This window comes from Vitis riparia, chromosome 17, assembly GCF_004353265.1.
Source record: "Vitis riparia cultivar Riparia Gloire de Montpellier isolate 1030 chromosome 17, EGFV_Vit.rip_1.0, whole genome shotgun sequence".
NCBI lineage: Eukaryota > Viridiplantae > Streptophyta > Magnoliopsida > Vitales > Vitaceae > Vitis > Vitis riparia.
Window position 1 is genome coordinate 1,454,121 of NC_048447.1, and position 23,654 is coordinate 1,477,774.

General features: G+C 40.8%; 1 protein-coding gene, 5 non-coding genes and 14 pseudogenes across 6 annotated transcripts; 19 read left to right on the forward strand and 1 right to left on the reverse strand.

Moving 5' to 3' along the window:
- Positions 1 to 6,510: 6,510 nt before the first annotated feature.
- Positions 6,511 to 7,383, reverse strand: LOC117904772. The gene has a single exon (XM_034817526.1). It carries the CDS (start codon positions 7,381 to 7,383, stop codon positions 6,511 to 6,513), a length of 873 nt encoding a protein of 290 aa, XP_034673417.1.
- Positions 7,384 to 11,354: 3,971 nt separating this feature from the next.
- Positions 11,355 to 11,473, forward strand: LOC117905268 (annotated as a pseudogene).
- A 681-nt stretch (positions 11,474 to 12,154) lies between these two features.
- On the forward strand, positions 12,155 to 12,273 carry LOC117905251. Its single transcript, XR_004649678.1, has one exon. It is a non-coding gene; the product is annotated as a 5S ribosomal RNA (ribosomal RNA).
- Positions 12,274 to 13,131: 858 nt separating this feature from the next.
- LOC117905277 lies at positions 13,132 to 13,250 on the forward strand (annotated as a pseudogene).
- A 323-nt stretch (positions 13,251 to 13,573) lies between these two features.
- LOC117905253 lies at positions 13,574 to 13,692 on the forward strand. Its single transcript, XR_004649680.1, has one exon. It is a non-coding gene; the product is annotated as a 5S ribosomal RNA (ribosomal RNA).
- A 661-nt stretch (positions 13,693 to 14,353) lies between these two features.
- LOC117905278 lies at positions 14,354 to 14,472 on the forward strand (annotated as a pseudogene).
- Positions 14,473 to 14,792: 320 nt separating this feature from the next.
- On the forward strand, positions 14,793 to 14,911 carry LOC117905254. Its single transcript, XR_004649681.1, has one exon. It is a non-coding gene; the product is annotated as a 5S ribosomal RNA (ribosomal RNA).
- A 651-nt stretch (positions 14,912 to 15,562) lies between these two features.
- On the forward strand, positions 15,563 to 15,681 carry LOC117905255. Its single transcript, XR_004649682.1, has one exon. It is a non-coding gene; the product is annotated as a 5S ribosomal RNA (ribosomal RNA).
- Positions 15,682 to 16,344: 663 nt separating this feature from the next.
- On the forward strand, positions 16,345 to 16,463 carry LOC117905260 (annotated as a pseudogene).
- A 647-nt stretch (positions 16,464 to 17,110) lies between these two features.
- On the forward strand, positions 17,111 to 17,228 carry LOC117905258 (annotated as a pseudogene).
- Positions 17,229 to 17,557: 329 nt separating this feature from the next.
- LOC117905259 lies at positions 17,558 to 17,676 on the forward strand (annotated as a pseudogene).
- A 682-nt stretch (positions 17,677 to 18,358) lies between these two features.
- On the forward strand, positions 18,359 to 18,477 carry LOC117905269 (annotated as a pseudogene).
- Positions 18,478 to 18,813: 336 nt separating this feature from the next.
- On the forward strand, positions 18,814 to 18,932 carry LOC117905267 (annotated as a pseudogene).
- Positions 18,933 to 19,262: 330 nt separating this feature from the next.
- Positions 19,263 to 19,381, forward strand: LOC117905263 (annotated as a pseudogene).
- Positions 19,382 to 20,030: 649 nt separating this feature from the next.
- On the forward strand, positions 20,031 to 20,149 carry LOC117905266 (annotated as a pseudogene).
- Positions 20,150 to 20,817: 668 nt separating this feature from the next.
- On the forward strand, positions 20,818 to 20,936 carry LOC117905271 (annotated as a pseudogene).
- Positions 20,937 to 21,600: 664 nt separating this feature from the next.
- Positions 21,601 to 21,718, forward strand: LOC117905279 (annotated as a pseudogene).
- Positions 21,719 to 21,946: 228 nt separating this feature from the next.
- On the forward strand, positions 21,947 to 22,065 carry LOC117905270 (annotated as a pseudogene).
- Positions 22,066 to 22,719: 654 nt separating this feature from the next.
- On the forward strand, positions 22,720 to 22,838 carry LOC117905274. Its single transcript, XR_004649685.1, has one exon. It is a non-coding gene; the product is annotated as a 5S ribosomal RNA (ribosomal RNA).
- A 300-nt stretch (positions 22,839 to 23,138) lies between these two features.
- LOC117905276 lies at positions 23,139 to 23,257 on the forward strand (annotated as a pseudogene).
- The last annotated feature ends 397 nt before the right edge of the window (positions 23,258 to 23,654 follow it).

Sequence of the window (23,654 nt, forward strand, 5' to 3'; positions counted from 1 at the left end):
TATTTTTATTACCCTTATCAATTTATTTGTTTATTTACTCACCTATTTATATATTCTTTAATTCCAATGAATTGACATCTTAGATTTTTTGTGGTATGTGGTTTGATTTTCGATTTTATTTTATTATATTTCCAAACACAGGATTTTCGTATTTCCATTTTATTTTTTTAATTTTGCATGTCATTTGGAACGGTTAAGGAGAACGGGTCACAACTGAGGAAGAGCAGCCCGTAAGGTGGAGGGACCCACATACATTCACAGAGAAGACATAAATGGAAGCGACTGGGCCATTTTTTTTTCTCTTTTTCTTTTTCTTTTTATTACTTTCATTTTTTTCTTTAAGATGAGATGGGTGCCTATTCTCGTTTTGATCCTATTTTATTTTGATGCACTACCTTTCCTCTAAGAAGTCTCTGATGGTGCGGAGCGCCAGCTCCACGCCAGGCGGTTCTTCAAGAGGCCGTTTCCACCACCGTCTTTGGCGAAGCATATAAAGGCGCTGCTGGCCTGAAGGCAGGGAAAGAAGGTGGCCGCGATATCGGAGGGGGAGGATGAGGAAGTTGCGGTGGGAGGCTTGGATAAGAGTTCCGAGTTCTCGAGGCAGTTCACTAGTAGGTATGAGGTTGGCGAAGTAGGGAGAGGACATTTTGGGTATACTTGTTCTGCTTGGTTCAAGAAACCAATGTCGGAGGCAAAAGAAGAATTCACAGCCACGCATTCGCCATTGGAAGAGAAGGGGAATATTCTAGGGGCCCACCAGATAATGTTCTTTGGGTTGGCACGTTTCTTTTATTAAGTCAATTGAAATAGAAAGTGCCATTAGAAGTTTAGAAAGTGGAATCTCCTTTAAGGTTAGAAATACATCTCCAAAAAGGAAATAAAAATTTCCCATAGGAGTGGGCTGCCATATAAATAAGACAAAAGGAACATAAAAGAGGGCAGAGGATTTTTTTTGGAGAGGACATGGATGAATTGATTTCTTTTGGCAAGGATTTTTTTTTTTTGGGAGATTCGGACATAAAGCAGACTTTTTTTTAGAGAGGAAATGCATACTATCATCAATTACTTAACATGTGGCACAATCTTATTGGCCACTTATTACAAAATAATTTTCTAAAAATAATTAAAAAATAATAAAATGGTGATTTCTAGTCGTGTGGGATCCACTTAGGGTATATGGAGTGCCCTAGATGCAATTTTCAAGGTAGAGGAGGCGAAACATCAAAGTGGCAGTGGGTGAATTCAAAACTGGTGTCATTTTGAAGTAGATTTCGAATTCATAAGTTGGATTTCGAATTCATAAGTTGAATTTCGAAATCATTTCAAAATGACCCTTCAACTTGGTGCAGTTTTCTTAAAATGGCCATAACTTCTTCATTTCAGCTCCAATTTGCACACCATTTAAAGTGTTGGACTCCCAATTTCCTGATCTTAGAAATGATATATATTATGTATAAAATGGACTTCAAGAAGTGCTCTAAAATTTTCCTCAAAGTTAGAGTATATATTGCCATCTGATTTTTGAGTTTTGAATTTCCATGCAGCTGAATCTTGCTTCATGCCTCATTTCCCATGTTTTCTTACCTTCTTTCTTACTCCATAATGTTCATTTCTCATTTTCCAAACTCATGATGTCCTCGTCTTGCCTTTCGTCATGGTCTATGCGTTTTGATTCACTTATTTCCTTATTTAGCCATTTCTTAATCTTTCAAAATCTAAAGTGATTCAACTTGCACCACTTTCTTCCCTTGAACTTGAGATAAGTCTCCAAAGTACAAATTTAACTCATGGCTAGGGCCTTAGAATCGATTTAGGTCAAGTTGGGTGATTTGAATGTCTTTTGGTGCACAAATCATATTGAATATGTGCCATTAAAACACATATTTTGGCTCCAATCATCTCCCTTAACCTAAACTTTGTTAGTCCCTAGCTAGTGAAAAAAGTCAAAAAAATGAAAAATGTGTAATGAGATTCATGAAACCATATTGACTCAACATAACATGTTTCACACACAAGATACCCTAGAAGTCAAATTTCCTAGAATTGAGCAAGATGACACAAAATATGCAATTTCCTAGTTTTCTCACCTTATCTTTGTATACATAAATGTGCATCCATGTTTAGCATTCTCCTTAGTGTCTTTTGATTTTCCTTGATTGGTTCTTTCCACCTAAACCTCATGTGCTTAATTTTGGCGTCCCCTCATAGTATTTTTCTTAAGACTTTTCTTAAACTCAAATTTCATCATTCTTTAAGTTAAAGAGAGAGGAAAATTTATTTTGATTTTTCTTTCTTAGTTTAGGAAATCTCCTTCTATATGGCTTAATAGGGATCCATCGGAACCTCCTGTGTTTTCACCCAAGGTACCAGGTATTGAGGACCTTTATAGGCCACTTACCTCTTAGGTATCACCCTAGCTCAAGGTAGAACAAGGTCGAATTTCCCAAACATTTATTTTATTTTTGTTTGTTTTTAAACTAAGTTTAGCTTACGTAACGAGCAAGATATCGATGACTCCTAACCAGTTGGTTTCAGGCACCAGAGCTTGAAGACACAAGGCCATTACCCCCTTAGATAATTGCTCAAGCTTAAATCAGTCATTTTCAAATTTTTTTTTTCATTTCCTCCTTTTATTGCTTAAGAACAACTCCTTTTAAGCTAAAGAAATTATCTTAATCAAGATACCATAAGGGTACACATGCTTTGAGTCTTAAATGGAAAATAACCATCAAAGAAAAATTGAAGGTATTCCAAGGATTCAACCTAACTATTTTTGTACTTAAAGGTATATAAAGATAAGGTAAGTGAACTAATACTCTTGCTCTAACTGTATTTTTTCTCAAATTCTAAAGAAATAATACTACTTCAAGCATTCTCATGCAAAATAAACCATGAGTTACCAAGGCAAGTCAAGAATCTCATTAACTAACCTAAGATAACATGCATACTTTTGAAAAAAAATTAGGGTTAATAGGCCTTCCCCCCTCAACCTAAATTACACATTGTCCCCAATGTGTAGGATAATGGGTCAAAAGAAAGGAAAAAGGAAGCTTTTACCTCAAGATCATCGAGTGAGAAGTTTGTTATGAGGACTTCACATAAACTAGTCTTGCACAAAAGCAACAAGATTAGTAGCAAAAGTATGCATAGAGAATAATATAAATGGTGAGAATCTAAACTTTGCTAATGACTAATTGAAAATGCAAAACTAAACAAAGGAAAATAAATAAATACATAAATAAAACAAAATAAAAGCAAAATTAATTAAATAAAAGTTTTACCTAAATCTAATTTTTACCTACTGGATTTTCAGAAAATATTTCAACCCTTTTGAACATCCCTATCAAGAAAATGGAGATTCTCTTCTTATGTCTCAAATCTTTCAATGAAATTCTTTAAGCGCTGACCATTAACTTTGAATTCATTACCAGTCCTCGGATTCTAAAGGGTCACGGTGCCATAAGGGAAGACTTTCTTTACTACATAAGGGCCATTCCACCTTGACCTAAGCTTTCCCAGAAAAATGTGAAGCTTGGAGTCTTACAACAACACCTTTTCACCTTGCTTGAACCCCATTCGTAAAATAAGCTTGTCATGGTAGAATTTGTGTTTTTCCCTTACATTACATAAGCATTCATAACTCTCATTTCGATATGTCTCAAGTTCATTCAGATCATATTTCCTTTTAGCTCAAGCTTGATCCTAATCAAAGTTCATTTTCTTTATAGCCTAATATGCATGATATTCAAGCTCTACAGGAAAATGACATGCTTTACCATAAATAGTACGATATGGTAACATGCTAAGGACAGTCTTATAAGTTGTCCAATATGCCCAAAGTGCATCACTCAACTTGGTAAACCAATCTTTTCTTGTAGTATTAACTATTTTTTTGAGGATTCTCTTAATCTCCCGATTTGCTAGCTCAACTTGCCCATTCGTTTGAGGGTGATATGGGGTGGACACTTTATGCCTCACTCCATATATCTACAAAAGAGTGGAAAATGGCTTGTTACAAAAGTGTGAACCTCTATCACTAATGATTGCTCTCGGAATGCCAAACCTAGAGAAAATATTCTCCTTTAAAAATTTGAGCACCACTTTGTGATCATTGCTCTTGCATGCCATTGCTTCTACTCATTTAGAGACATAATCCACTCCCACCAAAATATAAATATTACCAAAATAAGGAGGGAATGGTCTCATAAAGTCAAGGCCCCAACAATCAAAGACCTAAACAACACAAATATAATTTTGTGGCATTTGATACCTTTGTGTTGATTTTCCCCAGTTGTTGACATTGTGGATAACTTTTGCAGTGAGTGTTACAATCCTTGAACATAGTTGTCCAATAGAATCCACTCTGTAGAATTTTTGTTGAAGTCTTCCTCGAAGAAAAATGACCTCCACAAGCTCTCTCATGGCACATTTGCAATATGTCTTGTTGTTCATCCTATGGAACACATCTCCGAATAATTTGATCTGGGCAAAATTTATACAAATATGGATCATCCCAAGCATAGTGTTTTTTCTGCGAAAGAAAATACTTCTTCATCTCCATGTTCCAATCTGAGGGAAGCTCTCTAGTTGCCAAGCAGTTGACTATGTTTGCGAACCAAGGCAACTTCTCCATTGCACAAAGTGCATCATCAGGAAACTCATCATTAATCTGTGCTTCCTCAAAATATGACTCTACTTTAACTCGGGAGAGATGATCAACAACCACATTCTCTACCCCTTGCTTATCCTTGATTTGAATGTTAAATTCTTGAAGAAGAAGGATCCATCTGATAAGTCTTGCTTTGGCATCCTTTTTGTTGAGTAGATATTTCAAGGTTGTATGATCAGTAAAAATTACTATTAAAGTTCCCAAAAGGTAGTTCCTGAATTTATCGAGTGCAAACACCACTACAAGGAGCTCATTTTTAGTAGTTGTGTAGTTCTTCTGAGCATTATTAAGGGTTTTACTAGCATAATACACCACATATGGTTTTCCATCCTTCTTTGACCTAGTACAGCTCCCAATGCATAGTCACTATCATCACACATCAACTCAAATGGAAGAGACCAATTGGGAGGTCTCACAATTGGTGCAGTAGTGAGGAGTGACTTTAGTATGTCAAAAGCTTCTTGGCATGCTTTAGTCCATATGAATTCTGTATCTTAAAGCAATAAAGCACAAAGAGGTTGAGAGATTTATGAGAAGTCCTGTATGAACCTCTTATAAAAACCTGCATGCTCCAAAAATTGTTTCACCTCTTTAATAGTAGTAGGCGAAGGTAGCTTTGAGATGAGCTCAATTTTTGCTGGATCTACTTGAATGCCCTCTCTAGAAATGATATGACTAAGTACTACCCCTGAGGTTGGCATAAAGTGACATTTCTCCCAATTTAGGACCAAATCTTTCTCAATGCACCTTTTCAAAACTTTTTTCAAATTTAAGAGACAATCATCAAAGGTCTTCTCCTAAACTATTAGATCATCCATGAAAACTTCCATGATTCTCTCTACCATGTCACTGAAGATACTGAGCATACACCTTTGAATTGTGGCTGACGCATTACAAAGACCAAAAGGCATGCACTTATAAGCATAGGTGCCAAATGGGAATGTGAATGTGGTTTTCTCTTGATCCTCCAATGCAATGGCAATTTGAAAGTAACCTGAATAGCCATCCAAGAAGCAATAATAGTCATGACCAGCTACCCTCTCCAAAACCTGATCTAAGAAAGGTAATGGAAAATGATCTTTCTTGGTGACTGCATTTAACTTCCTAAAATCAATGCATACTCGCCAACCTGTAGTCAACCTTGTAGGAATAAGCTCTCCTTCATCATTCTTCACCATAGTTATCCCGTTTTTCTTAGGTATTACTTGTGTGGGGCTCACCCAACTACTATCAAAGATAGGATAAATAATACCTACATCTAAAAGCTTCAATACCTCATTTCTGACTACATCTTGCATAAGGGGATTTAACCTTCTTTGTGGTTGCCTTATTGCTTTTGCATTATCTTCCAAATAAATATGATGCATGAAAATCAAGGGATTTATCCCTCTCAAATTTGAAATAGACTAACCAATTACTCTTTTATTCTATTTAAGGATCTTCAAAAGTTTGATTTCTTGCTCTTCGGTTAATGTAGTTGAAATGACCATAGGTTTTTCTTCATTTTTCTCTAAATAAACATACTTTAAACCATGTGGTAGGGGCTTTAACTCTAGTTTGTTGATCTCAACCTCCCCCTTTTTGCTTTCTTCATCATTCTCAACACTATTCAAAGATTGAATGGTACATATTTCTTTCCACTTTGTAGTAACTTCAACACATTCTTCTTTAACGATTGTAGAGAAAAATTCATCTATATTTTATTTCATTAAATTTTCTATGTGTTTTTGCACCAAGGCCTCTATAAGGCATGCTTCCTCATTCTCCACATCATCTTGGTCCATCGGTTGCTTGCATAAATTGAAGACATTCATTTCCACTGTCATGTTCCCAAAAGATAACTACATCAATCCATTTCGACAGTTAATAAGAACATTGGTTATAGCAAGGAAGGGTCTCCTAAGAATAATTGGAACAGAATTGACACCCTTTTTCAACGGTTTTGTATCTAACACCACAAAGTCCACTGCGTAGTAGAACTTTTCAACTTGCACCAAGACATCTTCGACTACTCGTCTAGGTACTTTAATTGAACGGTTAGCAAAAGAGAGTGTAATGGTAGTAGCCTTAAGCTCTCCCAATCCCAATTGATTATAGATTGAATATGGAAGCAAATTTACACTAGTTCCCAAATCTAACAAAGCCCTATCCATGAATGAGTCTCCAATCTGAATCGAGATGGTAGGACAACCTAGATCTTTATACTTCAGCATTGCCTTATTCTCAATGATGGCACTGACTTGCTCGGTGAGGAATGCTTTCTTGCTTAATTTAATCCTTCTCTTCACAGTGCATAAGTCTTTGAGGAACTTTGCATAAGCAGACACTTGCTTGATCATATCAAGGAGTGGAGTGTTGATCTTCACTTGCTTCAAAACTTCCAAAGTCTCTAAAGTCTTATCCCTTACTTTGTGTCTCTGCATAGCTAAAGGGAAAGGCAAATGATTGGAAACACTCCTTTTATCTTTGCTCACAATGACTTCCTCATATTTTTCAAACACTTTCTCATTTTTGGCATTTTTCTCCATGGTTGGTTCATCTCTAGCAGGAATATCTTCACTTACAGGTAACTTGGGCCCTTCATATTCTTTCCCATTTCTGAGTGTGATAGCTGCATTGCAATCTTCCTTTTGCACTTCAAAAACTTCATTTACCCCTCTCGGATTTTTCTGTGGTTGAGTTGGGAACTTTCCTTTCTCTTGAGATAAACCCATAACAAGTTGGCTCAAAGTGGTTCAAATATCTACTAGTTCTTGAGATGTTTGAGCATTTATCCTATTTTGATCTTCATTACGCTTGTCTTGCTTCTATATAAACTCTCTCATCATATCTTCCAAGCTAGAGTTAGATGATGAGGTTTGATGTTGCTGTTAAAAATTTTGAGATGGCATACCTTGTGGTTGAAAACCTTGATGCCCATTAGTATGATTACCCTAAAATCGGTTTCCTTGCTGCTGAAACTAGCCATTGTTACCTTTTCTCCATGATAGATTTGGATGATTCCTCCAACCCGGATTATAAGTGTTGGAATATGGAGAATTGCTAGAATATTGCTTGTATGTTCCTAAGGCATTGGCTTGCTCTGAAAACATGTCTTGCATTATAGGTAGAGTGGGACAAGATTGCACACCATGTTTCGTAGACTTACATATCAAGCACAGTTGAGTTACTCCCTCATTGACTATTTGTACCTCTTGAACTCCCTTGGCTTCCAAATCATCCAATCTTTTCGTAATGGTTGCAAACTTTGCTTGGACATCTAAACCCTCTGGTAAGGTATACCTTTCACTAGCTCTTGCCCTGTTCATTATTCTATCTGTAGATAGTTCCTTGACAATTGGTTCTTCCCAACTTCTAGATACCTTGGCAACATAATCAAGGAATTGAAATCCTTCATCAGGGTTTTAATTCATGAAATCTCCTCCACACATATTCTCGAGAAGTTGTTTCATTGGTGGTGACATGCCTTCATTGCAATACGATACTAGCATCCAATTGTCAAATCTGTGATGGGGGCATGCTGCAACCATTTCCCTGAATCTTTCCCAGCATGCAAAAAATTTCTCATCCTTCATAGCCTTGAAACTCGAGATCTCATTTTTCAATGCACTGGTTCTATGTGTTGGAAATAATTTATGCAAAAACACTGATTTTAGATCACCCCAATTTCTGATACTATAAGGTCTAAAGACTATTTAACCAAGTTTTAGGTTTATCCTTCAATGACAAGGGGAATAACTTCATGCGAAAAATCTCCAAAGGAGTGTTGGCTTCTCGAAAAATTGAAATGATGTCCTCAAGTTCCTTGATGTGAGAGTATGGGTTTTCATTTTCTGTCCCCTTAAAAATGGGTAGTTGAGATACCACTTGAGGCCGAATGGTAACATGATCGTGATTTGGAGGTAGCATAAAACACGATGGTGTGCTCAACCTGGGAGGATTTAGAAACTCTTTCATAGTTCTTTGGTCCTGCATAGGTGGTCGTGGCCTGTTGTTATTGTTGTTGGATTCTTTAGTGTCCTCCATATTTGGTTGAGATTCCTTAGTTGTTCTTTGAAGTCTACCTGAAAAATCTCTTTCCTAACTAAGCATAAAATAGAAGAAAAATATATATGTAAAGAAAAAAAATTAAAAGAACTAAAACAAAGCAAATGCACTATATCCTAGTTATGACGGTTGCTAGTCCTTGACAACGGCGCCAATTTCTTGACCGAACTTCTCTATTGTACCAAAATACTTAACCTTTTTACGTAGCAACTCTGGTAAAGAAAAACTAGAGAAAGAGTCACTACGACTTTTATAGTACTTTGGGTATCCTCCTCAAGGACTGGCTTATGGAAATTGTCAATACTAAAATAAATAAATTACTTTCGTTTAAATCCTAAAGTGAAAAACAATATGAGAATAATGTGAAACTAAGTAAAAGAAATTAATTAATAACAAAATAAATATTGATTTTAAATTCAATTAATTCAAGTTTGGGGTTTTCCACAATCCAACCTAGGGTATAGAAATTAGAGAAAACAAGGGTATTTTAAGAAATATGATCTTAGGGTTTTAGGATCCTTGGCCGCTCGATATCAAGTGGAGTTCTATAACTCAAAATTGCATCTGAAACCTAATTTTCCATTTTTAAAACAGATTCCTAAAATCGTCAAATGAAAGAGATTGATTACTAGTTTAAGATTTGGCTTTCTAACGCTTCCTACTCCTTATAGCTTTGTTTTGGGGAAAATAATGATAGTGAAGACGAAGATAACTAATGATCAAGAATTACCAAGAATCACTAGTATCGGGTAATAACCTACCGTATCATTCCCTAAATGAACTCACAAGGATAGGATCCTTGGCCACTCGCGATCAAGTTGAGTTCTATAACTCAAAATTGCATCCAAAACCTAATTTCCCCTTTTTAAAATAGATTCCTAAAACCATCAAATTAATGAGATTGATTACTAGTTTAAGATTTGGCTTTTTAGCCCTTCCTACTCCTTATAACTTTGTTTTGGGGCAAATAACGATAGGGAAGACGAAGATAACTAATGATAAAGAATTACCAAGAATCACTAGTATCGGGTAATAACCTACCGTATCATTCCCTAAACGAACTCACAAGGATAGGATAAAAAATTTGATAAATTGTCACCCAACCTATAATTAATCTCATTGTTATAATAATTTACCCATTGTCCCTATAGGTTTCCTAACCCTTAGGTTTTCATGCTTCAAGCCCCAAGTTGGCTCTGAGCCTCTCATGGAGGTGATGTCACATTCAAAATCCATAATAGGGTAAAAATCCATAATTTGAATAAAAAGAAACTAAAAACAATATATTTAATAAAGAAGAAAAAGAAAACAAACCAAAGTTCTCGTCTTCTTCCACTTTCAATGTCAAACTCTTTGGAAAAAGATCTAAGATCCCTAAAACCTAGAATTAAGAGAGTTTATATAATATCATCAATTACCTAACATGTGGCACACTCTTATTGGCCACTTATTACAAAATAATTTCCTAAAAATAATTAAAAAATAATGAAATGGTTATTTCTAGTCGTGTGGGGTCCACTTAGGGCAGATGGAGTGCCTTAGATGCAATTCTTGAGGTAGAGGAGGCAAAACATCAAATTGGTAGTGGGTGAATTTGAAATTGGTGTCATTTTGAAGTGGATTTCGAATTCATAAGTTGGATTTCGAATTCATAAGTTGAATTTCGAAATCATTTTGAAGTGACCCTTTAGCTTGGTGCAGTTGTCTTCAAATGGCCACAACTTCTTCATTTTAGCTTTGATTTGCACACTGTTTGAAGTGTTGGACTCCTAACTTCCCGATCTTCAAAAAAATATATAGTATGTATAAAATGGACTCCAGAAAGTGCTCTAAATTTGTCCTCAAATTCAAAGTATATATTGCCATTAGATTTTTGAGTTATGAATTTCCATGCAGCTGAATCTTGCTTAGTGCCACATTTTCCACATTTTCTTGCCTTCTTTCTTACTCCATAATGGTCATTTATCATCTTCTAAACTCATGATGTCCTCGTCTTACCTTTCATCATGGTCCATGAGTCTTGACTCACTTATTTCCTTATTTAGCCCTTTCTTGATCTTTCAAAATCTAAAGTTATTCAACATGCACCATTTTCTTCCCTTGAACTTGAAATAAGTCTCTAAAGTACAAATTAAACTCATGGCTAGGGCCTTAGCATCGATTTAGGTCAATTTGAGTGATTTGAATGTCCTTTGGTTCACAAATCATATCGAATATGTGCCATTAGATCACATATTTTGGCTCCAATCATTAAGTGTGCTTGGGCGAGAGTAGTACTAGGATGGTTGACCTCCTGGGAAGTCCTCATATTGCACCCCTTTTTCCTTTTTCTGGACAAAATTTCTTTCATATATATATGGAATTTATTTGATTACTGTTCGTATTTCTTGGTTGGGTGTCGTGCAAAGGTGAGGAAGCAATTTCGAATGGGGTCCGGGGTTGGGGAGTTGGTGAGACCCATAGGGGGCTAGAGTTGTGCACTAGCTAGCGGTCAGGATCGGAGGGCGTTGCTAGGGGCGTGTGCGACGGGTGATAGGTGGGTCATATAAGGGGCAAGAGGAGGTAGAAGGATGTCAGGGTGGAGGGTTGGATCGGTCGAAGGAAACGCCTAAAGGGGATTAGGTCGAAATAACATGGTGGGTGCGTTCATACAAACACTAATGCACTGGATCCCATTAGAACTCCACAGTGAAGCCTGCTTGCGCGAGAGTAGTACTAGGATGGGTGACCTCCTAGGAAGTCCTCATGTTACACCCCTTCTCCCTTTTTCTTACGGAATTTCTATGATTTATGTTTGCATTCGTTGTGCCAATAGGTTTCGCCCTCCCCATTTCCATCCGCACCGACCGATCTATGATCCGATCCCCCAATTTTCGACTCGATCCCCTAATCATTAGATATCAATTGTCAAAATCGACCACCTTCAATTCTCCCCGTTTTCCCCCACGTGGAAGTTCTCCCCATTTTAGGGCAATTGGGGTAGACGCCAACATTTTTCGAACCCCGAGGCCCAAGTTATGGCTTAAAACACCTTTTCTCCCTAGTCTCCCCATCCATTCATCGAAAGGATGTTCCGAGCCCACCATTGTAATCTTTGCTTCGAGACTCATGGTTTGAAAAAAAAATTGTCCCAAAACACTACCCGAAGGCCCTAGAAACCACTTGGCAAGCTCTCGCTTCCATGCTTCCCCCATCCACCCTTTAAAGTCACGATCAAACGCCAATCCATGCACCAAAACACGAATCCAATCAAGCAAATCTAAAGCAGGCGTCAATTTTAAGAGGGACACGCCGTCCGATTTGGACAAACATCCCCAGATACTCGCATAATAATACATCTGTCAAAACAAACTTTTCTCCTTATTTCCTTCTATTAAGCACGATAGAAGTTGTACCTCAGTCATACCACATAAGGGGATTAGGTCGCAATAACATGGCAGGTGTGATCATACCAGCACTAATGCATCGGATCCCATCAGAACTTCGTAGTTAAGCTTGCTTAGGCGAGGGTAGTACTAGGATGGGTGACCTCCTGGGAAGTCCTCATGTTGCACCCCTTTTTCCTTTTTCTGGATGGAATTTCTTTCATATATATACAAAATTTATTTGATTTATGTCCGTATTTCTCGATTGAGTGTCGTGCAAAAGAGAAGAAGCAATTGCAAATGAAGTCCAGCGGCTAAGACCGGAGGGCGTCGATAGGGGCGTGTACGACGGGTAATAGGTGGGTAGTATAGTGGCGAGATGAGGTAGAAGGATGTTAGGGCAGAGGGTAGGATCAGTTGAAGGGAACACTTGAAAGAGATCATATCACAATTACATGGTGGGTGAGATCATACCAGCAGTAATGCACAAGATCCCATCAAAACTTCGCAACTAAGCGTGCTTCAGCGAGAGTAGTACTAGGATGGGCAACCTCTTAGGAAATTCTTGTGTTGCACCATTTCTCCTTTTTTCTGATGAAATTTCTATGATTTATGTTTACATTTTTTGTGCCAATATGTTTCGCCATTCTCTTTTCCATTCACACCGACCGATCGTCTATCTGATTCCCCGATCGTTAGATATGAGCCGTCGAAATTGATTGTTGTCGTTCTTCCTCGTTTTCTCCCATGTGAATGTTTTCCCCATTTTAGAACGATCGACATATATGCCAACCTTTTCGGAGCCTTGAGGCCCAAGTTATGGCTCCCTAGTCTCCCCATCCGTTTGTTGAAAGGATGATCCAAGCCCACAATTGCGATCCTCATGTAGAGACTCGCTGTTTGAAAAAAAAAATTGTCCCAAAACTCTACCCGAAGGCCTTAGAAACCACCGGGCAAGCTCTCTCTTCCATGCTTCCCCCATCTACCCTTTAAAGTCACAATAAAACCCCAATCATACCACATAAGGGAATTAGGTCACAATAACTTGAGGGGTGTGATCATATCGGCTCTAATGCATCGAATCCCATTAGAACTCTGCAGATAAGGTGCATGGGCGAGAGTAGTACTAATAATGGGTGACCTCCTAGGAAGTCCTCGTGTGGCACTCCTTTTTACCTTTTCTAGATGAAATTTCTTTCATATATATATATGGAATTTATTTGATTTATGTTCGTATTTTCTAGTTGGGTGTCGTATAAATGCGATGAAGCAATTCCAAATGGGGTCCGGGGTTGGGGAGTTGGTGGGACCCATAAGGGGGCGAGAGTCGTGCACTAGCTAGTAGTCAGAATCGGAGGGCGTCGGTAGGGACGTGTGTGACTGGTTATATGTGGGTCATATGAAGAGCGGGAGGAGGTAGATGGATGTCATGACGAAGAGTGGGATCGATCGAAGGGAACACTTTAAGGGGATTAGGTTGCAATAACATGGCAGGTGCAATCATACTAGCATTAATGCACCAGAGCCCATCAGAACTCCGTAGTTATGTGTGCTTTGGCGAGAGTAGTACTAGGATGGGTGACCTCCTGAGAAGTCCTCGTGTTGCACCCCTTCTCCCTTTTTCTGAAGAAATTTCTATGATTTATGTCTGCATTCGTCGTGCCAATAGGTTTTGCCATTCCCATTTCCATCCGCACCGGCTGATCGCCGATTCGATCCCCCGATTGTTAGATATTAGTCGTCTAAATTGACCATCATCGATCTTCCCCGTTTTTTTCCATGTGAAAGTTCACCCATTTTAGGACGATCAACGTAGACGCCAACCTTTTCTGAGCCCCGAGGCCCAAGTTATGGCCTAAAATGCCTTTCCTTCCTAGTCATCCCATCCGTTCGTCGAAAGGATGATCCAAGCCCACCATTGCGATCCTCTCGTCGAGACTCGCGGTTTGAAAAAAAAAATTATCCCAAAACTCTACCCGAAGGCCCTAGAAACCACCCTACAAGCTCTCACTTCCACGCTTCCCCCATCCACCCTTTAAAGTCACGATTAAACCCCAATCCATGCACCAAAATGTGAATCTAACCGTACAGATCGAAAGAAGGTGTCAATTTTAAGAGGGGAACACTGTCTGATCTGGACGAACATCCTTAAATACTCGCATAATAATAAATCTGTCAAAACTAACTTTCTCCCTTATTTCCTTTTATCAAGCACACTAGAAGTTGCATCTCAATCATACCACATAAGGGGATTAGGTCGCAATAACATGATGGGCGTGATCATACCAGCCCTAATGCACCGGATCCCATCAAAACTTCATAGTTATGCTTGCTTGGTCGAGAGTGGTACTAGGATGGGTGACCTCCTGGGAAGTCCTCGTGTTGGACTGCTTTTTCCTTTTTCTAGACAAAATTTCTTTCATATATATATAGAATTTATTTGATTTATGTTCATATTTACTGGTTGGGTATCGTGCAAAGGCTTGGAAGAGATTCCAAATGGGGTCCGGGGTTAGGGAGTTGGTGGGACCCATAAGGGGGTGAGAGCCGTGCTTTAGATAGTGGTTAGGGTTGAAGGGCATTGACAGGGGTGTGTGCGACGGGTGATAGATGGGTTGTATGAGTGTTGGAAGAGGTAGAAGGATGTCAATGCGGAGGGTGGGATCGGTCAAAGGGAATGCTTGAAGAGGATTAGGTCACAGTAACATGGCAGGTGCGATCATACCAACACTAATGCACCAGATCCCATCAGAAATCCGCAATGAAGCCTGTTTGGGCAAGAGTAGTACTTGGATGGGTGACCTCTTGGGAAGTCCTTGTGTTGCACCCCTTCTCCATTTTTCTAATGGAATTTCTATGATTTATATCCGCATTCGTCAAGCCAATAGGTTTCACCCTTCCCATTTCCATTCGTACCAGTCAATCGTCTTTCCGATCCCCCAATCGTTATATATCAGCTATCAAAATCGACGGTCGCCGATCTTCTCCATTTTCTCCCATGTGAAAGTTCCTCCCATTTTAGGACAATCGGCACAGACACCAACCTTTTTGTAGCCTTGAGGCCAAAGTTATGGCCTAAAACACCTTTCCTCCCTAGTTTCCCCATCTGTTCGTCAAAAGGATGATCCGAGCCCACCATTACGATCATCGCGGTTTGAAAAAAAAAAATTGTCCCAAAACTTTACCTGATAGCCCAAAAAATTACCTAACAAGCTCTCACTTCCACACTTCCCCCATCCACATTTTTAAGTCACGATTAAACTCCAGTCGATGCACCAAAATGCAAATCCAACTGTACGGATCGAAAGAAGGCTTTAATTTTAAGAGGGGCACACCTTCTGATCTGGACGAACATCCCCAGATACTCGCATTATAATACATCTGTCAAAACTAAGTTTTCCCCTTATTTCCTTCTATCAAGCACACCAAAAGTTGCACCTTAATCATACCACATAAGGGGATTAGGTTGCAATAACATAACAAGTGCGATCATACCAGCACTAATGCACCAGATCCCATCAGAACTCCGCAGCTTAGCATGCTAGGGTGAGAGTAGTACTAGGATGGGTGACCTCTTGGAAAGTCCTTGTGTTGCACTCTTTTTCCCTTTTTCTGATAGAATTTTTATGATTCATGTCCACATTCGTCGTGCCAATAGGTTTCGCCCTTTCCATTTCCATCCGCACTAACCGATCAACGATACAATCTCTTGATCGTTAGATATCAACCATCGAAATCAACCCGCGCTGATCTTCCCCGTTTTCTCCCACGTGAAAGTTCTCTCCATTTTAAGACGATCGGTGTAGACGCTAACCTATTCCAAGCCCCGAGGCCCAAGTTATGGTCAAAAATGGCTTTCCTCCCTATTGTCCCCACCCGTTCGTTGAAAGGATGATCCAAGCCCACCATTGCGATCCTCGCAACGAGACTCATGATTTGAAAAAAAAAAGTTGTCCCAAAACTCTACCCAATAGCCCAAGAAACCACCTGGCATGCTCTCGTTTCCACGCTTCCCCCATCCACCCTTTAAAGTCAAGATCAAACCCCAATCCATGCACCAAAATGTGAATCCAACCGTATGGATCGAAAGAAGGCGTCAATTTTAAGAGGGGCACACTGTTCGATCTGGACAAACATCTTCAGATACTCACATAATATTACATCTATCAAAACAAACTTTTTCGCCTATTTCCTTCTATCAAGCACACCAGAAGTTGCAACTCAATCATACCTCATAAGGGGGTTTGGTCATAATAACATGACGGGTGCGATCATACCAGCACTAATGCACAGGATCCCATCAAAACTCCGTAGTGAAGCATGCTTGGGTAAGAGTAGCACTAGGATGGGTGACCTCTTGGGAAGTCCTCATGTTGCACCGCTTCTCGCTTTTTTTGATGGAATTTCTATGATTTATGTCGGCATTAGTTGTGTAAATAGGTTTCGCCCTTGCCATTTCCATCTGCACCAGCTGATTGTTGATCTGATCCCCTAATAGTTTGATATCAACCGTTGAAATCGATCGTCGTCGATCTTTCCCATTTTTTCCCATGTGAAAGTTCCCCCCATTTTAGGACGATCGGCACAGACGTGTACCTTTTTGAGCCCCGAGGCCCAAGTTATGGTCTAAAATGCCTTTCCTCCCTAGTCTCCTCATCCGTTCATCGAAAGGATGATCCAACCCACCATTGCGATCCTAGCGGTTTGAAAAAAAAATTGCTCCAAAACTCTACCCGAAGGCCCTAAAAACCACATGGCAAGCTCTCGCTTCCATGCTTCCACCATCCAATCTTTAAAGTCACGATCAAACCCCAATCCATGCACTAAAACACGAATCTAACTGTATGGATCAAAAGAAGGTGTCAATTTTCAGAGGGGCACATCGTCCGATTTGGACGAACATCCCCAGATACTCATCTAATAATACATCTGTCAAAACAAACTTTTCCCCCTATTTCCTTATATCAAGCACATAAGAAGTTGTGCCACAACCATACAACATAAAGGGATTAGGTCATAATAACTTGATGGGTGCGCTCATACCAGCACTAATGCACTGGATCCATCAAAACTCCGTAGTGAAGCGTGCTTGGGCGAGAGTAGTACTAGGATGGATGAACTTTTGGGAAGTCCTCGTGTTGCACCCCTTTTTCTTTTTTCTAGACATAATTTCTTTCATAAATATACATAAATATAGGAAATTTATTTGATTTATGTTCATATTTCTCGGTTGGGTGTCATGCAAAGACGAGGAAGCTATTCTGAATGGAATCCAGGGTTGGGGAGTTAGTGAAACCCATAGGGGGACGAGTCGTGCACTGGCTAGCAGTTAGAATCGGAGGGCGTCAGCAGGGGCGTACGCGATGGGTGATATGTGGGTCGTATGGGGGACAAGAGGAGGTAGAAGGATGTAAGGGCAAAGGGTGGGATCGATTGAACAGAACGCCTGAAGAGGATTAGGTCGCAATAATATGGCGGGTGCGATCATACCAGCACTAATGCTCCAGATCCCATTTGAACTCTGTAGTGAAGCGTGCGTGGGTGAGAATAGGACTAGGATGGGTGACCTCTTAGGAAGTCCTCATGTTGCCACTCTTTTTCCCCTTTTTGACGGAATTTCTATGATTTATGTATGCATTCGTCATGCAAATAGGTTTTGCCCTTCCTATTTCCATACGCACTAGTCGATCATTGATCCAATCCGCCGATCGTTAGATATCAACCGTCGAAATCGACCGTCACTAACCATCCCCGTTTTCTCTCACGTAAAAGCTCTTCCCATTTTAGGACGATATGCGCCATCACTAAACTTTTTCGTGCTCCGAGGCCCAAGTTATGGCCCAAAATGCCTTTCCACCATAGTCTCCCCATCATTTCATGAAAAGGATGATTCGAGCCCACCATTGCAATCCTCGGAACGAGACTCGCGGTTTGAAAAAAAAAAGTCCCAAAACTTTACCTGAAGGCCCAAGAAAGGGTGGATGAGGGAAGCGTGGAAGAGAGAGCTTGCTCTCTCTTCCACGCTTCCCTCATCCACCCTTTAAAGTCACAATCAAACCCCAATCCATGCATCAAAACGCGAATCCAACCGTACGAATCGAAAGAAGGAGTCAATTTTAAGAGGGGCACACTGTCCGATCTGGACGAACATCCCCAAATACTCGCATAATAATACATCTGTCAAAACAAAATTTCTCCCTTATTTCCTTCTATGAAGCACACAAAAAGTTGCTCCTCAATCATACCATATAAGGGGATTAGGTCGCAATAACATGACGGGTGTGATCATACCAACACTAATGCACCGAAACCAATCAAAACTCCGTAGTCAAGCGTGCTCGAGCGAGAGTAGTACTGAAATGGGTGTCCTCTTAGGAAGTCCTCGTGTTGCACCCCTTTTTCCTTTTTCTCGACGGAATTTCTCTCATATATATATATATATATATATATATGGAATTTATTTGATTTATATCCATATTTCCCGGTTGGGTGTCGTGCAAAGGCGAGGAAGCTATTTCGAATGGGGTCCGGGGTTAGGGAGTTGGTGGGACCCATAGGGGGGCGAGAGTCGTGCACTGGTTAGCGGTAAGGATCTAAGGGTGTCGGTAGGGGCGTGTGCGACAGGTGATAGGTTGGTTGTATGAGGGTGAGAGGAGGTAGAAAGATGTCTGGGTGGAGGGTGGGATCAGTCGAAAGGAACGCCTAAAGGGAATTAGGTCTCAATAACATGATGGGTGCAATCATACCATCACTAATGCACCTGATCCCATCAAAACTCCACAGTTAAGTGTGCTTGGGTGAGAGTAGTACTAGGATGGGTGACCTCACGGGAAGTCCTCGTGGTTTACTCATTTTCCTTTTTCTGGATAGAATTTCTTTTATATATATATATATATATATGGAATTTATGTGATTTATGTCGATGTTTCCCAGTTAGGTGTCGTGCAAAGGTGAGGAAGCAATTTTGAATGGGGTCTCAGGTTGGGGAGTTGGTGGAACCCATAGGGGGGTGAGAGTTGTGCACTAGCTAGCAATCAGGATCGGAGTGCGTCGATAGGGGCATGTGCGATGGGTGCTAGGTGGGTCATATGAGGGGCAGGAGGAGGTAGAAAGATGTCAAAGCGGAGGGTGGGATCGGTCGCAGGGAATGTCTAAAAGGGATTAGGTCACAATATCATGGCGGGTGCGATCATATTAACACTAATGCACCGAATTCCATTAGAACTCTACAGTGAAACATGCTTGGGCGAGAGTAGTACTAGGATGGGTGACCTCCTTGGAACTCCTCGTGTTGCACCCCTTCTCCCTTTTTATGAAGGAATTTTTATGATTTGTGTCCGCATTCATTGTGCCAATAGGTTTCGCCCTTCCCATTTTCAACCGCACCAACCGATCGTCGATTCGATCCCCCAATTGTTAGATATCAGTCATCGAAATCAACCATTGTCGACTTCCCCATTTTCTCCCACGTGAAAGTTCCCCCCATTTTAGGATGATCGGCACAGACGCCATCTTTTTCCGAGCCCCGAGGCCCAAAATGCCTTTCCTCCCTAATCTCCCCATCCATTCGTCGAAAGGATGATCCGAGCCCTCCATTGTAATCCTCATGTCGAGACTCACGTTTTGAAAAAAAATTGTCCAAAAACTTTACCCGAAGGCCCTGAAAACCACCTAGTAAGCTCTCGCTTCCACGCTTCCCCCATTTACCCTTTAAAGTCATGATCAAACCCCAATCCATGCACCAAAATGTGAATCCAACCGTACGGATTGAAAGAAGACGTCAATTTTAAGAGGGGCACACTGTTAGATCTGGACGGACATCCCTAGATACTTGCATAATAATACATTTGTCAAAACAAACTTTTTCCCCCCATTTCCTTCTATCAAGCACACTAGAAGTTGCACCTCAATTGAACCACATGAAGGGGATTAGGTCGTAATAACATGATGGGTGTGATCATACCAGTACTAATGCATCGAATCCCATCAGAACTCCACAGTTAAGCGTGCTTAAGTGAGAGTAGTACTAGGATGGGCGACCTCCTTGGAAGTCCTATTGTTGCACTTTTTTTTTTTTTTTTTTTTTTTTTTTTTTTTTTTTTCTGACAGAATTTCTATGATTTAGGTCTGCATTTGTTGTGCCAATAGGTTTCGCCCTTCCCATTTCTGTTGGCATCGACTAATCGTCAATCCAATTAGATATCAGCCGTCGACATTGACCGTCGCCGATTTTTCCCGTATCCCACGATAAAGTTCCCCCTATTTTTTGACAATCGACATAGACACCAACCTTTTTTGAGCCCCGAGGCCCAAGTTATGGCCCAAAATGCCTTTCCTTCCCAATTTCCCCCATCCGTTCGTGGAAAAGATGATTCGAGCCAACCATTGCAATCCTCGCGTCGAGACTTGTAGTTTGAAAATAAAATATTATCCCAAAACTCTACATGAAGGCCCCATAAACTACCTGACAAGCTCTCATTTCCACGCTTCCCCCATCCTTTAAAGTCACGATAAAACCCTAATCCATACACCAAAACACGAATCCAATTGTATGGATCAAAATAAGGAGTCAATTTTAAGAGGTGCATATTGTCCAATCTAGACAAACATCCCCAAATACTCGCATAATAATACATATGTTAAAACAAACTTTTTCCCCAATTTCCTTCTATCAAGCACACCAAAAGTTGCACATCAATCATGCCACATAGGGAGATTAGGTCGCATTAACATGGTGGGTGCGATCATACTAGCATTAATGCACCAGATCCCTTCATAAATCCTTAGTAAAGCATGCTTGGGCGAGAGTAGTAATAGGATGGGTGACCTCCTAGGAATTCCTTGTGTAGCACCTCTTCTCCTTTTTTCTGACGAAATTTCTATAATTTATGTCCGCATTTGTCGTGCCAATAAGTTTCACCCTTCCCATTTCCATCCGCACCGCCCGATCGTCGATCCGATCCCCTGATCATTAGATACTAGCTGTCGAAATCGACCATCGTCGATCTTCCCTATTTCCTCCCACGTGAAAGTTCCCTCCATTTTAGGACAATCGACGTAGATGCCAACCTTTTCGGAGCCCCGAGACCCATGGTATGTCCAAAAATGCCTTTCCTCCCCAATTTCCCCATCTGTTTGTCGAAAGGATGATTCAAGTTGACCATTGTGATTCTCGTGTTGAGACTCGCAATTTGAAAAGAAAAAATTCTCCCAAAACTCTACCCAAAGGCCCTAGAAACCACCTGGAAAGCTCTTGCTTCCATGCTTCCCCCATCCACCCATTAAAGTCACAATCAAACCCTAATCCATGCACCAAAACATGAATCCAACTGTATGCATCGAAAGAAGGTGTCAATTTTAAGAAGGGCACACCGTTTGATTTGGACAAACATCCCCAGATACTTGCATAATTATACATGTGTTAAAACAAACTTTTCCCCTTATTTCCTTCTATCAAGCACACCAGAAGTTGCACCTCAATCATACCACATCATGGGGATTAGGTCATAATAACATGATGGGTTCAATCATACCAGCACTAATGCATTGGATCCCATCAGAACTTGGCAATAAGTGTGCTTGGGCGAGAGAAGTTCTAGGATGGGTGACCTCTTGGAAAGTCCTAGTGTTGCACTCCTTTTTCCTTTTTCTGGATGAAATTTCTTATATATATAGAATTTATTTGATTTATATCCATATTTCTCAGTTGAGTGTTGCACAAAGGCAAGGAAGCAATTTTGAATGGTGTCCGTGGTTGAGGAGTTGGTGGGACCCACAGGAGTTCGAGAGTCGTGCACGGGCTAGCGGAGGATGGGATCGGTAGAAGGGAACACCTAAAAGGGATTAGATCGCACAATAACATGACTGGTGCGAACCTACAAGCACTAATGCACTGAATCCCAATAGAACTCCGTAGTTGAGCGTGCTTAGGCGAGCGTAGCACTAGGATGGGTGACCTCATGGGATGTCCTCGTGTTGCACCCCTTTTCCATTTTTCTGACGTAATTTCTATGATTTATGTTCGCATTCGTCATGTCAATAGGTTTTACTTTTCCCATTTCCATCCGTACCGGTCGATCATCGATCTGATCCCCTAATCGTTAGATATCAGTCATCAAAATCGACCGTCGTCGATCTTTCCAGTCTTCTCCCATGTGAAAGTTGCCCCAATTTTAGCACAATAGGCGTAGACGCCAACCTTTGTCAAGCCCTAAGTCCCATGTTATTGCCTAAAACGCCTTTCCTCCCTAGTATCCCAATCCGTTCGTCAAAAGGATGATCTGTGCCCACCGTTGCGATCCTTGTGTCGAGACTCGCGGTTTGAAAAAAAAAATTATCCCAAAACTTTTCCCGAAGGCCTTAGAAACCATCTGGCAAGCTCTCGCTTCCCCCATCCACCCTTTAAAGTCACGATCAAACCCTAACCCATGCACCAAAACGCGAATCCAACAGTACGGATCAAAATATGGCGTTAATTTTAAGAGGGGTACACCGTCCGATCTGGACGAACATTCTCAGATACTCGCATAATAATACATTTGTCAAAACAAACTTTTCCCCTTATTTCCTTCTATCAAGCACACCAGAAGTTTCCCCTCAATCATACCACATAAGGGGATTGGATCGCAATAACATGACGGGTGCGAACATACCAGCACTAAAGCACCAGATCCCATCAGAACTCCGTAGAAAAGCATGCTTGGGCGAGAATAGTACTAGGATGGGTGACCTCCTGGGAAGTCCTTGTGTTGCACCTCTTCTTCCTTTTTCTGAACGGAATTTATTTGATTTATGTTCGTACTTCCCGATTGGGTGTCGTGCAAAAGCGAGGAAGGAATTCCTAATGGGGTCAGGGGTTGGGGAGTTGGTGGGACCCATAGGGGGCGCGAGAGTCATGCACTGGCTAGCGGTTAGGATCGAAGGACATCGGCAGGTGCGTATGCGACGGGTGATAAGTGGGTCATATGGGGGACGAGAGAAGGTAGAACGATGTTAGGGTGTAGGGTGGGATTGGTCGAAGGGAACGCTTGAAGGGAATTAGGTCGCAATAACATGGTGGATGTGATCATACCAACACCAATGCACCGGATGCCACCAGAACTCCACAGTGAAGCGTTCTTGGGTGAAAGTAGTACTAGTATGGGTGACATCCTGGGAAGTCCTCGTGTTGCACCCCTTCTCCCATTTTCTGATGGAATTTCTATGGTTTATGTCCGCATTTTTCGTGCTTAAAGGTTTCGCACTTCCTATTTCCATCTGCACCAGCCGATCGCTGATCCGATCCTCCGATCCTTACATATCAATTGTCGAAATCGACTGTCGTCGATCTTCGTCGTTTTCTCTCACATGAAAGTTGCCCCCATTTTAGGACGATTGGCGTAGATGCCAACCTTTTCTGAGCCTCGAGCCCAAGTTATGGCCCAAAATGCCTTTGCTCCCTAGTCTCCCCGCCCGCTTGACGAAAGAATGAGCCAAGCCCACTATTGCGATCCTCGCGTCGAGACTCGCGATTTAAAAAAAAAAAAACTCTATCCGAAGGCCCTAGAAACCACCTAGCAAGCTCTCACTTTCCA

What these genes read in the sequence shown, in the direction of transcription:
- LOC117904772 (XM_034817526.1), bottom strand. Translation starts at nt 7,383, where the DNA reads ATGGGTTTATCTCAAGAGAAAGGAAAGTTCCCAACTCAACCACAGAAA.